The sequence below is a fragment of the Staurois parvus genome, unplaced genomic scaffold (genome assembly GCF_062004578.1).
Source record: "Staurois parvus isolate SC_StPar_1 unplaced genomic scaffold, SC_StPar_1.0 ptg000276l, whole genome shotgun sequence".
NCBI classification, from domain to species: domain Eukaryota; kingdom Metazoa; phylum Chordata; class Amphibia; order Anura; family Ranidae; genus Staurois; species Staurois parvus.
In genome coordinates, this window is record NW_028318072.1 from 462,713 (window position 1) to 476,707 (window position 13,995).

A 13,995-nucleotide genomic window follows, 5' to 3' on the forward strand; every position below is an offset into this window, starting at 1 on the left:
TACGGAACCCTGGTTGAGAAACCCTGCTCTAGTACCCACTAGCAAGGGGAATACTGCTTTGATTCATAAGCTATGCAACTCTGTAACCATTTTTCTTTTCTTTGTTTTCTTTTAGTAAAGCAGCTAAGGCCAGCCTCACAATCCCATAAAAGAAACCTGCTGGATAGAAAAGAACATTCCAATTCATATGCAATATTTCTCTCTACAATAGACACAGTGCACAACCAACTGTAGTTCATGCTTATTTATTTAAAATATTTTATTATACAAATAATTTATGTACACAGTATTTGTAATTCAGGTATGTACACAGACTGTGGAGAAAGTACAGTAATGCAGAGGAAGCACCATCCCGTCTGTGTCCCTGTGGTCCTGTAGGTGATTCCATGCATTGGCATTAGGTGAGGACTAGGGGTGCAGTGCACCGGCACTGACCTCTGAGATCCCGAGTTTATTGCAGAGGGAGAGCTAAAGCACACGACGCCCAGCTTCAGGCATGAGGTAAACATTGTGACAGATGAGTGTGTGTACACATGCGCACACAATGCACAGGGCTACCAACCCTGCAGCTTTGATCTTTGCACACTAGGTGGGGAGGTTTTATGGGACCTGCATTCTACTCCTGTATAGACACCTTATTCTAATTTGAAGTGATTGCATATACAGCACCTTTCATAGGTGCTAATGCTGTGTACAGTACATGGATTTGTATTGTCAATCCTGATTGTGTTTCCAAATCCACAAAGGTGCAGGGATTGTCCGAAATGGAAGCAGTGTCAACAAATGTGGGTGTAGTTTGAGTGGATCAGAGTCTTCCTAAATAGGGGCATATAATTTATTTTTTAATTTTGAAAGGCAAGAAAGTATGCTTGATGAAATAAGAAAAAGAAACTAAGAGGGAACTCCAGACAAAACCCAACAACCAGTAAATGCATATGCTGTGTCAATAATGATATACTATCCAAGACTTGATAGGAACCCAACCTTTGGTAACAGTTATCAGCAAACAGCTGCTCCAAAAGCTTTCACTGACACCAACTCCCCTGTACTTTGTCCTTGTGCACAATGTAATGTAGGACTTTGGGTAAAGCATACAGAACAATGGAAAGTACGGCTCTGGTCCTGATGTGTAACTTTGACAGTCAGCTTTCTAATAATGTTTTTTTTTTGTTCTGCTCTGTAGTATTAATGGATAACTGATAACTGAAGACTTGTCCATAGGAACATTGTCACTGTGCCTCCATGTTGGCATCTTTTTGGTCACTTTCCCAGGGCCTGGCTATGGTGGACGGTGTTATCTTTATGAAACTACAGGAGGTCGTATGCTCCAGCAGTGGCCGGGGTGGGTGCAGTTCTTGCAGCAGTGCTGTAGTAATAGGGAGAACCTGGAAAGTGTCAAAGTGGAAAAATCTGTAATTTAGTGCATTATTTCATTTTTCAGCCAGTATGAAGACTACATCACAAAACGTCCAAAGCACATAAATATGGGTCAGTCATAGCTATTGAATTGGATATTGCTAGACACAACCTGGCAGAGTTATATTTTTAAAGGCTAAGTTCACCTTTAAGAAAATAAATAAATAAATGCACATATTTTTGCATGAAAAAAAGGGCATTTATTATTTTTTTCCACCTACAAAGCACTGCACCCATGATCAGTGAATGACGGGTGCAATGTCAGGCTCCTACAAAAACCTCCAGCTTTCTGCCTGTACCTCTGTATGGGCTTTCAGTTATAATGCTGGAGGAAACTTTCTCCTTCTTGATTTTCCCACATCCCTTCTCTCCCTCCCCCTCCCCTTTTTTTTTACATTTTATGTCCATGGCTGCCTTGATTGATTCAAGCAGTTATGTTTTCTGATAGATGATTACTGATGTTTATTGGCAATGTGCCTTCACACTTACCATTACCTGCCAACCACAGCATTGTGTTGCCTTGTTTTTTTTCTACTGATCAACACTGATGGTGCCACGGCCTCTGTGGGCTTCTATAGTGGTTTCCAACAGTTTGATCTGTCTCATGGGGAACCAGGTAGGCCTGTGGCATCATTGGGACCGGAGGGGTTGGCCTGGTCACTTAATATGTTCTTCTTTATGTTACTTCACTTTGACTATATCTAAGTTGCTGATTTTTTATGTTATTTGGTATAGCCCTTATTTTGTGACCAGAGCTTTGACGCTTGCTGCATTTACTTAGCCATCATCAGGTTCCCCTCTGGAAGAGTTAAGGGCTTGTGCCCGACTATGTTTCTGTGATTTTTGTATGTTCCAATGTAACTACGTGAACAGATGCTGTTTAAATATCTATGCACTTGTTATGCTTTGTTCTTTCTCTTTGAAAAGAAAATTCTAATAAAAACGATTGAAACAGAAAGCTGGAGGAAGTGTCAATGGACTATGAGTACCCTGATCAGCGCACTTGTAGTCCATTGAGAAATGACAAACAATAAAGATAAGCACCTATCTGGGTGCAGCATAACACACTAAAAGGTATTTATTAAAACAATTGGCAACTCACATTTAAAAGGTAAAAAAGAGATTTTTTTTATATATTTTTTTTTTTATATATTTTTATATATTTTTTTATTTTTATTTGCTCACTTGTGTAATTTTGTTTGTAGATTTTGCGCTTTTTTGTTGTTGTTAATCATTGGTGTTTTTTCACTGTTGCACAGCTGCATAATCACTTAGGATTTGTTTTTTGGCGCTGGGATATATATTTTTGATAAAAAAGGGATTGTCACATAAACCGCCGCTGGTTTCAGGGTGACGTAGAGTCCAGTGGGATCAAGTGTTCAGTCCAAACAAGGAACTGCTGCTCTCCGATATGTTCCCAGAAGCCGGGGATCTCCTGGAGTCATGGGATGCTGGGCTCCAGTGGCTGGACATGATGTCGGCGCTTGGAGGAAAGAGGGGGAGAGGCATTTCAGAGCTACCTAGCGCCTTTCTCAATGCCTCAGGCTTTGTGTGACAAGCACTTTTTAACCCTTTAAATGTGAGTTGCCAATTGTTTTAATAAATACCTTTTAGTGTGTTATGCTGCACCCAGAATGGTGCACTTCTTTGCTGTTTGTCATTTCTCAATGGACTACAAGTGCGCTGATCAGGGCACTCACATCTCTTAGGAACTGCCTTCCAAGTGCTGCCTATGCCCTTATGTACTGTTGCTGCTGAGACTAATTGTGCTCTGCCTCTGTGACCTCTCTGACTACCCACCTATGAGCCATCTATATGTTGTTTATGCTAGTCTATTGAGAAATACAAGCCATCTGCCGTAGTTGTCTCCGTGAATGAATGACGTGGCTGTTCAGGCAGGCAATTTTAAATGTGATGGTGGCTGTTGGGAAGAGGTGGGGCTCAAGGGGTAGTGATGTGGGGAGGAGGGGGGTTGCTGGAACATGTTACATCCTAAATAGAGGTGTAACATGTTCTAAAGGTGATCTTATTCTTTAATCCCAACTGAACTGTAGAGAAGGACATTTGCTGTGGAAAAGCAGTGATCTCTCTGCAGTAGTCCGAACCTCTCCCTTTCTCAGTGAGCCAGAGCTAGACCCCAATAATCAGCAGGTCACACTGGATTTGCTAAATAAAAAACTATAGGTCTAACTCTGCAGAGAGATCACTGCTTCCACAGAGAGCAAGGCTCCTTCTCAACAGTATGCTGGTAGGGGACAGGCTTCACTACTCACGCTGTGGCTGTTTTCTAAAGAAAACAAAGAGTAAGACTTATTTGAAATTCTTTTTACCGAATAACTAGATTTGATAAACAGTTAAGCAAATATCATGTGACATATCATTTGCAACTACCACCATTTTATTTTACATGGTCTCTGCTTTCAAAACATACATATTGTATGTATGTACGTATACATATTGTATTGTATACATTTACAATACATACAAGTGTGCTTTCATGTACAACATTTTTGTATGTTTGTGCAAAGTGAAAAAATAGCTCTGGCAGCAGAAAGTATAGGAACCAGAAATGGTCTTTGAGTTATACAAGGAACCTGGTGGCATACGTTGCACCGTGGGCATGATTATTTTTGAAGGACTTCAGTGGTGAGATCTTGCCAGTTCTGTACATTTAAATGCTGGGTACTTGGCTTTCTTTGACATGTTTCTACACCTGGCGCATTCTCCGCAATATGAAATAGAATATGAATACAGCAGGGAAACTAGGATTTTCCCTTATTGAAAGGTGTAGAACCAAGGAACGCAAATACAGAAGTCTTGCCACTGAAGTCCCCAAGAGATTTGAAGCTTCTAGGTGGTAAAATGTTCCAGACACCATCTAGCACAAACTCTGCAGTGTACTGACTGTCTATTAATCAGTGTATACTACACAATTACGGTGCTTTCTGTGCTGTCAGAGCCAAGTCTACTAAAATATGCCATTTTATAAATGTCAGTTCTGTGGCCCTGTAACAAAAACTAGACACTTTTCCTGTTGGAGGGATAGAACCAACAGTGATAAAACAAGCCTTTAATATGGCATACAGTATAATCTTCATGGGTTTCAGAAATAAAATCTGTTGGTAAAGTAGTCTGGTATTGATTAGTATTAGCAGGCTTGCTTTTTTTAAATTATTTTTATTTCATGATAGTGAGACCTCCAATCTCTGTCTAATTGGGAAATTTGGATGAAGAAATTAATGGGTGGATATACATTGCTGTACCTGTATAGCATCTGGTCAGTCTAGCCAACGTATACCTGGATAGTAGGTACAGTCAGTGCCGGGAAGTGAAGAAAGCTGGTAGAAAGAGCATTGTGCTTGAAAAATAATGTCACTACTTCTTTTTTTAATAAATGTGCTACAAAACCTATTATTTCCAATGTACTTACTTAGCAGGCTGGAACCAGGGAACCGCCAGCTGTCTCCGTATGCGGCGTAAGCCCCGTGGCTATATGCATTACCAGAGTAATCACTTCCTGCTGGGAAAACAAGAGCTGTCAGGTCACACAGAACAGCGAAACATCTTACCTTAACAGTGCAACCAGGCAATGCGGCTGATATTTCATAGGACAACCTGCCCACCCATCTGCAGACTACAGAGTCAGGACCTAAGTAAAGCAGACTCCTGAAAACGGCTAATAGGAACTATTTTTAATATGCAGGAACCTACCTGACGGTTGGAGCAAGGCTTAAAGCATATGTAAGCCTAATAAAAAAAATAAAATGCAAAGCCTAATAAAAAAAAATATAATGCACTTCCAGCTTACCAGTCCATTGTGGCTGCATTAGTTTTTGTTTTCAGGATTATTTATCCTATATTTTCATACGGAAATCCTGCCAATAACACACTTTCTGTTGTACGGCGACTACACTCACTCACTGTACTATATAAATGTAGGAGCCAGGGGAGGACTAACAACTCATGGGGCCCCCAGGCAATAGGGGATCATGGGACCCTTGTGTCCTTGACCACACTCAAAGCACACCCAAAAAAGCCTATAAAAGGTACCAGGGGCATTTCATGGGGCCCCTACTGACCCTGGGCCCTCGGGCAGTGCCCGAGTGCTCTAACGGTCAGTCTGCCCCTGGTAGGAGCACTGTTGTCACCCTAGACTGTATCCGATTTGGACTCCAGAACACCTCTCCTTCTCCTCATCTTCATAACATAAGTTCTGTAGTCCATATATATATACTGGGCTGGGCTGCTTACACTGCTTTGGATTTTAGTGCAGCAGAGGCAGCAATGTCAGGTCCCTAGGAGAAGTTACAACCTCACTGGATTTCTGGCAGGACCAACAGGTGTTACTAAACATATCTAACAAGATGTTTTTGATAACATATTTAGCAGAAAAACGAAGGAATGTCATTGTTATGATTTTCTATATATAAAAAACACATTTTCAACAAAAAACACATTTCTATAGTAAAAACTCAGCAAGTCTTCGATCACATCAAATCCGACTTTGAAACTGTGTGACTTCATTTGAATTTGCACGATTTCAAAGTCGGATGTCAATGGGACTTCATGCACAGATGTCTATGCAAGTCGCACCTGAACTTGCAAAAAGTAGTGCATGAACTATTTTCCTTCCATTGAGGACAATAGGGTTTGACTTGTCATGTGATTTGAAATGATCACACCACAAGACTATGTGCACTGGTGTGACCAGTGGTGTATTTAGGTTTTGTGCTGCCCTAGGCAACACAAAAATCGGACCCCCCCCCCACGGAGAGAGCCTGACACTAACCAACACCACCCCCCCACCCAAGAAAGCCTTCCACTACCACCACCCTCCATACACCAGCCCCCCCAACCCCCACCCCCCAGTGAGAGAGAGAAAGACACTCACCTTCACAGCTCCAGACATCCCCTGGCATGAGAGTCAGGCTCTGCATACACCGTCAAGGATCCCACAGCATCTCTTGGATCCCACCCAATCCCCATGCTGCGTGTGTCCCTTCTTCTGACTCTTCTTCCAGGGGGCAGTGCTGCCCCCCTGAAAAATGCTGCCCCAGGCAAATGCCTTGTTTGCCTTGTGGTAAACATACCCGTGGGTGTGACAGTGAACTAAAGACCACCATATTTGTTTATACAATAGGATAGCAACAGAATATATCTCCTTGCTGGTATTCTCAGCTCCACCCCTGCCATGGCCGTAATAAGTCAGTCCACCCAAACCTGATATTTTTGTTTTTTTGGTAAATGCTACAGACTTACACCACAAGCTTGGTTTCCCAAATCTCTCAGGCCTTCCTATGGTAAGCTATCTGTACTAGAATCCCCAGGTCTTCATATCTGACATAGCTATTACTAGAAAGCTCTTCTACTACTCTACCTGTTTGGGTTTCTCGTGTATTTGACATTGTATGTATTTAACATGCAAAAGGAGGATTGGGAGTGCCCTAAAGTGGATGGGGCCACCCAGGACCACGTTTCCACTACTGACAAAAAACATTTGCTTTCCAATGCAACACTCTGCATAGACCACTTCTTCTTCAAGGAACATTTTTTTTTTCACACTGATCCTAACTTGTATTAGATTATGTGTAAATAAGCTTATATGAGATGAGAGAATGTCTACTAATGATGGGAAAAATTATACAATTAATCCTATCAACACCCAAAACTGTAAAATGTGTAGCAGCAAAGTCAAAAACTACCATAGGAACATCTGCTTTGTCCAGTAGGTGAAGTAACCCAGTAGACTTCAAAATGTAATTGTGTGGAGAGACCATTAAGAATTACAGCTCAGATTTAGTCTGAGCAATGCTGTGCTTTTCAAATACTTCATTGGTGAATTTGTCAGGGGAAACATCATAAATAAAAGCTTGAATTTTTGTTCTGGTATGGAATTGAGAACCAAAAATCCTATGAGGACTTAAATGATGTAAAAACCACTGGTATCAACTTAAGGAGGTTTGTTAATTCAAAATAAAAGAACTTCATACTCCATATCAATCCCATAATTTACTATGGACATGGTGGGACGTGATGTGTGTTCGTACTTGACTTTCTGAAAAATGGAGTCTTCCTTACTAGGGGACTAAGCAACTCCTGGGTCACTTTTTTGTTTAGAAGAATGGGACAGCATGATTAATTAAATATAATGGGCATTCCTGCCAATGATAGCTTGAGACTCTAAGGCTTCTTTCACACTGATTTGTCAAAAACACAGCAAAAACGCATAAGCATTTTTAGCGTGGTTTGGCCGTGCTTTCTGAGTGCTTTTTAAAGGACACGTGCACCAAAAACACTTCTCAGAGGCATTTTTGAGGTGCTTTTCAGGTGTTTTTTAGACGCTTTCCCATTGACTTCAATAAGAAGAGGTGTTTTTGGGACTTTTTTTTTTTAACTCACCAAACATGCCCCAATGATGCTGCATAGTTACATAGTTACATAGTTAGTCTGGCTGAAAAAAGACAAAAGTCCATCCAGTTCAACCATTAAAAAAAACAAAGTTATAATCCTATACCCACAGTTGATCCAGAGAAAAGCAAAAAAAAACCCAGCAAAGCATGATCCAATTTGCTTCTGCAGGGGAAAAAATTCCTTCCTGATCCCCTGAGAGGCAATTGGATATTCCCTGGATCAACTTTACCTATAAATGTTAGGATCCATTTATATTCTGTGTATCTAAGAAAGAATCCAGGCCTTTTTTAAAGCAATCCACTGAACTGCCCAGAAGCAACTCTTGAGAGAGTTTTTACACTGCACCACAGGCGCAACGCCTCAGTGTGAAAACATACATAGATATACATTCATATACATAGGGAAGCATTTTTCTTGAGCATTTCAGGCACTTTTTTTTATGCAAAAACGCTTCAAAAACTCCTCAGTGTGAAAGTAGCCTAAAGGTGAAACATCTATACTTTCAAATAATTCTGCCCAACACCAAATTGACATTGTTCATGAGCCAGACAAATACATAAACAGTATAACATATAGTAGAACCCACATTAATGTAGATTATTACAATATACGACCCTTACTAAATCTTTGTACAAAAGAGTGGTAGATTAAAACGGTTAAATAAAATATTCATTATTTTTCCCAAAGCATCTTGCACACTAAGGAAATTAGCCTAACATGCCTACGTGAAGGATAAATGGGCATGCAGATTACTGGGAGCTGAGAACAGTTCTGTCTCATATACACACAGAGTTAAACTATAACTGCTTCTCTTTATTTATCTTGACCAATCTCATTTCACGCTCCAGGAGAGGAAGGAGTGTGTGCGTGCGGGTGTGTGTGGCTGGGGAGGGGGCATAAGTACTTTATATTTTTAACGCTGCATTAAGCGCATCTCCGTGGTAACACAGTAACACGCTGGCTCAGCAGGTTCCGGAGCTGTGAGCTGTGTGGGTGGGGGGAATTGGCATTCTGCATTTCTCTTTCATTTAAATATACCTGTAGAGGTCACCTGGGGTCAGCCATATTCTCAATGGTTCTTTATCATTTTATAGATATGCACTAGATGACATCTGATAACTAGATACCCCCGTGAGCAAAAAAAAAAAACCCCTGGCTAAATGTGGTGGCATCTAATACCAGTAAAGGAATTCGGTATCAGCGAGACAAAACAAAAATATAAAATTATTAAACATCATTTTTGCTAAGTGATGTGTCCATGTACAGGCATATTAGTATCACCTGAGCATCCATGTGAACCAGTCATTGTAAAGGAAGTGTGCAGATGTCTCCAGTGCCAGTTTTATCTTGAGAAAAAACAATAGGGACTGGCTGGAGAAAATCTAACCCAGTTGAATTGTTCCCTGGGGCACATTTGCCAGGAGTGCCTGCTGGTATTCCTTGATAGAGCAATTATTTCCTAGTCTGGCTGAAACTGGCTGATTTGAGTAGATATCATCATCATATATCTTTGGATACATATACACATACACATGGTTGTATATTAGGAAAAATATCTAACTGCACATAATCCCCTCACCTCAGCATTCTCATGAGCATGCACATTTAAGAAAACAGTAGATACCATCAGAGACAATATTAGGGCTCAGTCTTTGCACATCAACTTTTATTTGCATTGGAACCACTTTTTCTCTTCATACAAGTCAAGGGGAATGCTAATGCAGCTTGATACAGCATAGAGGGAGGACAGCTGAAGGCCAAAAAGTGGTTATCTGTAGGTCAGAAGAAAATGAACTGCAGACAAGAAGGAAGTCAACTGCAGACCAAGAGGAGGTCAACACAGGCCAGAAGCTGGTCAACGCAGGCCAGAAGGAGGTCAGCACAGGCCAGAAAGAGGTCAACGCAGGCCAGAAGAAGGTCAGCACAGACCAAAAGGAGGTCAACACAAGCCAGAAGGTGGTCAACACAGGCCAGAAGGAGGTCAGCACAGGCCAGAAGGAGGTCAACCCAGGCCAGAAGCACCTATGAAGGAACTCTGATGGAACTCAGAAATATCTAAAACCAATCTCAAAAGCAAACTGAATCCACCTGAAAGCAAGCTGCCCATCTACACAAGCCCTAGCTGTTCCTCTAGTAGGAAAGAACTATTGACAGCTGCTGAAGTCATGGGTCCCCAAAACTGCAAGTATGGCGCAACAACCACCAATGGTTCTTTCACTGTAGATCACTTGTATATACAGTGTGAACAGACTGCTGCAAAGGTCTAACAATATTACTTCTCACCATACTGAACAGAGTTATCTGGTCCACATTACTAACAGTCTTTCAGCTGTCAAAGCAATTTCAGGTACAAAAAAATCCTGTATGACTAGGAAACATGACCCCTGTTCAGTAGTAGTTTTCAATTGTCAGCAATTGGAACATTTACAAGACTGTGGATTGTTTTCTGTTTGGGGGGGGGGAATTATTTTCTATATAGCCTATTTGGCACAGACATTACATTCTCCATATTGGAAAGCATTAGTTAGATTGGGAAGAAGTGAAACCAGAAGTAGCTGTAAGAATGGTATCCATAACATACCTGCAACCATTCCAGCAATGGCAGATGAAGCATAGTTTCCTTGACCACTGGGTATGTGCGGTGGATACCCTGGCAGAGTTGACCCCACAACATCACGCCCTGTAAAAAAGTGAATAGGCAATATTGATGTTCCTTGTAGCAGCCCAGCGTAACATTAGAAGACATAGAGGTTGATTTATTAAAAATGAAAAGTGCAAAATCTGGTGCAACTGTGCATGGTAGCCAATTAGCTTTTAACTTCGGCTAGTTCAATCAAGCTTTGACAATAAACATGGAAGCTGATTGGTCTCTCTGCATAGCTGCACCAGATTTTGCACTCTCCAATTTTAGTAAATCATCCCCAAAGTATACCTGTCATGAAAAGAATCTTGGGGTTTCCATTGTTTGTGGTTTTCTATAAATGTTAGTTGACTGGCTGTGTCTAGCTTTATTATTTCTGAGTCATAGACCAAAAGAAAACATACAGCAAATGAGCTCCAAAGAAAAGTCAGAAATTCTATCTTTACTTGATCTAGGTTGGTTTCCCACTCTATTGAAGCCAAAGGATCTTTATGACAACCAGGGAACTAGCAATTTCAGTAGGAGAGGTCAGCAATGGAAGGCAAATTGGATCATTATTTATTGGGTTTTTTTTGCCTTCCCCTGGACAACTGTGGGTATAAGATTGAGCTGGATGGACTTTTTTCAACCAGACATTTTATGTGACTATGTATGGAGAATCTGAACAGAATAGGTTGTCGATTCCACAATGAGCAAGGGCAAAACTTATAAACCTGGAAATCACAGATACTTGGCACTGTGAGATAGAAAACAAACTGCTGTTGTGAACTATCCATATACCAGTACCATGTGGTTGGCTGCAGTGCGTTTTCAAAGAGTAGTACTTGACCGTACTTTTTCCACGGTCAACTGCATTATGTAGCCCATTCAAATGAATAGGCTGTCAAAATGCAATGAAGGGAAATGACTTGGAATTGCACAGGAATTTCCAGTGTTAACCGGCCCTTGTGGGCCCTGGGCATCACCAAACCTCTACACACTACTGCCTGCAATGCATGTCTGGAGAATGCCACATTTACTGCCTTAGTGCTGGTGAACTGCATCCAAGCCATATGACATGTGAATTAACATTGCTTCCTATGGTGCATGTTCACGTATGTCAGGTGCACTGGCAGTGCAGAGTCAGTGCAGGCTGAAAAAGAGAACTGTCCGATTTCTGAGCAGTGCACTCCAGTGTACGGATTACAGGCTATTGACTTCTATGGGAACCGTTTCTAAACTGCACATGTGTGAACAGGACAAAATCCTGACCTGAACCAGATGTAAACCTGACCTGAACTGCTGAACAACTACTGTGTCAATTAGCTGTGAAATCTGAGCTTCAATCCGCACCGCATGTGTGAATCAGCTCTAAGTCTAAATTTAAATTAATTTTTAATCCATTGATCATTTCCACCTGCTACATTGATTCTTCCTTGGCACACACATTCTTGCATTTATTGTCCCTAAAGCTTAGAATGAACCAAAGTGAACCATTAATAGCTTTGCTAATAAATTTTTGCCAGAGAGAGACACAGTGAGCTGTACGACGTCCAAGGATATTATTGCATCTGTACAAAAGGTATTGTCCACACAACTGGCCTGGCTAAAGCTAACCATACACCAGAAGAATTTAGTTTGAAAATTTTTATTTTCGGAATTTTTGTTGGATTTTCTAATGGCTAATGAGGTCAAAATGACAATCATTTTCAACCACAGTGACAAGAAAATTTGAAATAACAAGATGGAAATGTTTTTCTTGAACAAAGGAAATTCTAACTGTGAATGTGGTTTTTGTTTGGGAAAATTACGCATATATTAATGCGCACCTGCTAACAAACCTGTTTAATACATCTGGGATTCCTTTCAAGTAGCAGATCTAGACAAAATCTGAAGGGCTTTCAAACTTAGTTGACTCAGTGATGGCAAGATGGAATATTCAAATTATTTTTCAAAATTCCTGTATGAACGTTCAAATAAAATTCTGCTGGTGTATGACCAGCCTAACTCCCTGGAGGAGAACACCAGTACATTTCCTTCCCCTCGTGTACTGTATGTTGCTGCGGGAGTGCTGAGTGTATTTGCTTTGATACTCCAGCATAGGACATGGCTTCACAGAGAGGGGAGAGGACTTTGCTGTATCATGGATTTGGCACATTCTTATAGTAGTAGCCCTATTCCGTTCAACCACTACCTTATCTAGTTTTTTAAGAAATAAATATGTTTGTATTTTATTTGGGAAGGCAAAATAGTGAGGATCGTAATTTTTTTTTTGTATGTACAATATACAATAGATTAAAAATGACCAATTTACTGTATTAAATTGTTTGATTCTTTGCTTGCTTGTATTACAGCACCTATTATTCTGATTTTAGGAGAAAATATTATACTGGTTTGTCTTTGGCTTTTGTCTTCAAGCAAATGTTAACAAAGCAAAATCAACATAATATTTCAGAAACACCATTAAGGCATAGAGTAAAAAAAAACAACTAGGTTTTCAACATCAGTTTTTTATTTATTTTTCCTCTGAGATTCGAGTTGCTTTAGTATTTTTATCATGACTGGTTAAAATTAGAATTGTGAATATAAGGTTTTTCTTAGAAGGCATGAATGACTTTCCAATTCACATTAGTGTTTAAATATAGTTTTTCTTGTTTGCAGTTTTTTAGATGTGCAGGAATATTAGAAATCTATTTTTAAGTGAAATATTTTTTTTTTTTTAAAATATGCATTGACAAAGGGAAAATCGGATGAACTACATCAAAGTGTATTTTCTAGATTACAAGATTTGCCTGGAAATGCACATACCAATACTGAACCGATTCAGCTAACCCTACTACGTTGTATGACTGAGCAGGATAAATAATTTACAAGACTTTTCAGACTCAATCATTTTAAAATCAGTGCTACTGCTCTGCCTGTTTTACTGGTGAAAATATTTATTCCCACCCCATTTTGTTTTGTCATTTGTTTTTATTTATGGCACTTATATAGCGCTGTCAATTTACAGACCTCTTTACATGTTTATTCACATTAGTCCCTGCCCTCAAGGAACATACAATTTAAGGTCCCTAACTCACATTCATACATACACATACAAGGACTAATTTAGACAGGAGCCAATTAACCTACCAGCATGTCCTTGGAGTGTAGGAGAAAACCAGAGTACCCGGAGGAAACCCAAACAGGCACAGGGAGAACATGCAAAATTCAAGCAGGTAGTGTTGTGGTTGGGATTTGAACCAATTATCCTAGTGCTGCAAGGCAGAAGTACTAACCACTTAGCCACTGTGCTACATCAACCTAAACCTTTTCCCCTCTTCCCCTCGGTTTGCTGTTTATGACCTCCTACCACATTCCTGCTTTCAAATTTAATTTAGAGTATGACAACCTGGTAAGATATAAAGATTAAAACATTTTCAACAACTAGTTTAAAAAACTATTTTATTAGTTTTGAGAAGATGCCAAGGAGTTATTAAAGTGTTACTAAACCCATAACAGTAAAATCACTCTGTATATGCAGTAAAGCATGCTTGTATACTCTCTGT

General features: G+C 40.1%; 1 protein-coding gene across 6 annotated transcripts in view; it reads right to left on the reverse strand.

The window, feature by feature from the left end:
* Positions 1 to 229: 229 nt before the first annotated feature.
* The window catches only part of PAX8 (paired box 8), a 48,857-nt gene continuing 35,091 nt past the window's right edge, over positions 230 to 13,995 (reverse strand). For 2 of the 6 annotated variants that reach the window (XM_089681682.1, XM_089681681.1), the window contains exons 10-12: positions 10,409 to 10,507; positions 4,847 to 4,933; positions 230 to 1,385 (exon numbers count right to left, since the gene is read on the reverse strand). In XM_089681682.1, the coding sequence (XP_089537808.1) occupies positions 1,309 to 1,385; positions 4,847 to 4,933; positions 10,409 to 10,507 (263 nt within the window). In that variant the 3' untranslated portion in view covers positions 230 to 1,308. Of the gene's footprint in view, positions 1,386 to 4,679; positions 4,755 to 4,846; positions 4,937 to 10,408; positions 10,508 to 13,995 lie in introns of all 6 variants that reach the window. The other 4 variants (XM_089681680.1, XM_089681679.1, XR_016313371.1 and 1 more) reach the window with 3 other exon arrangements.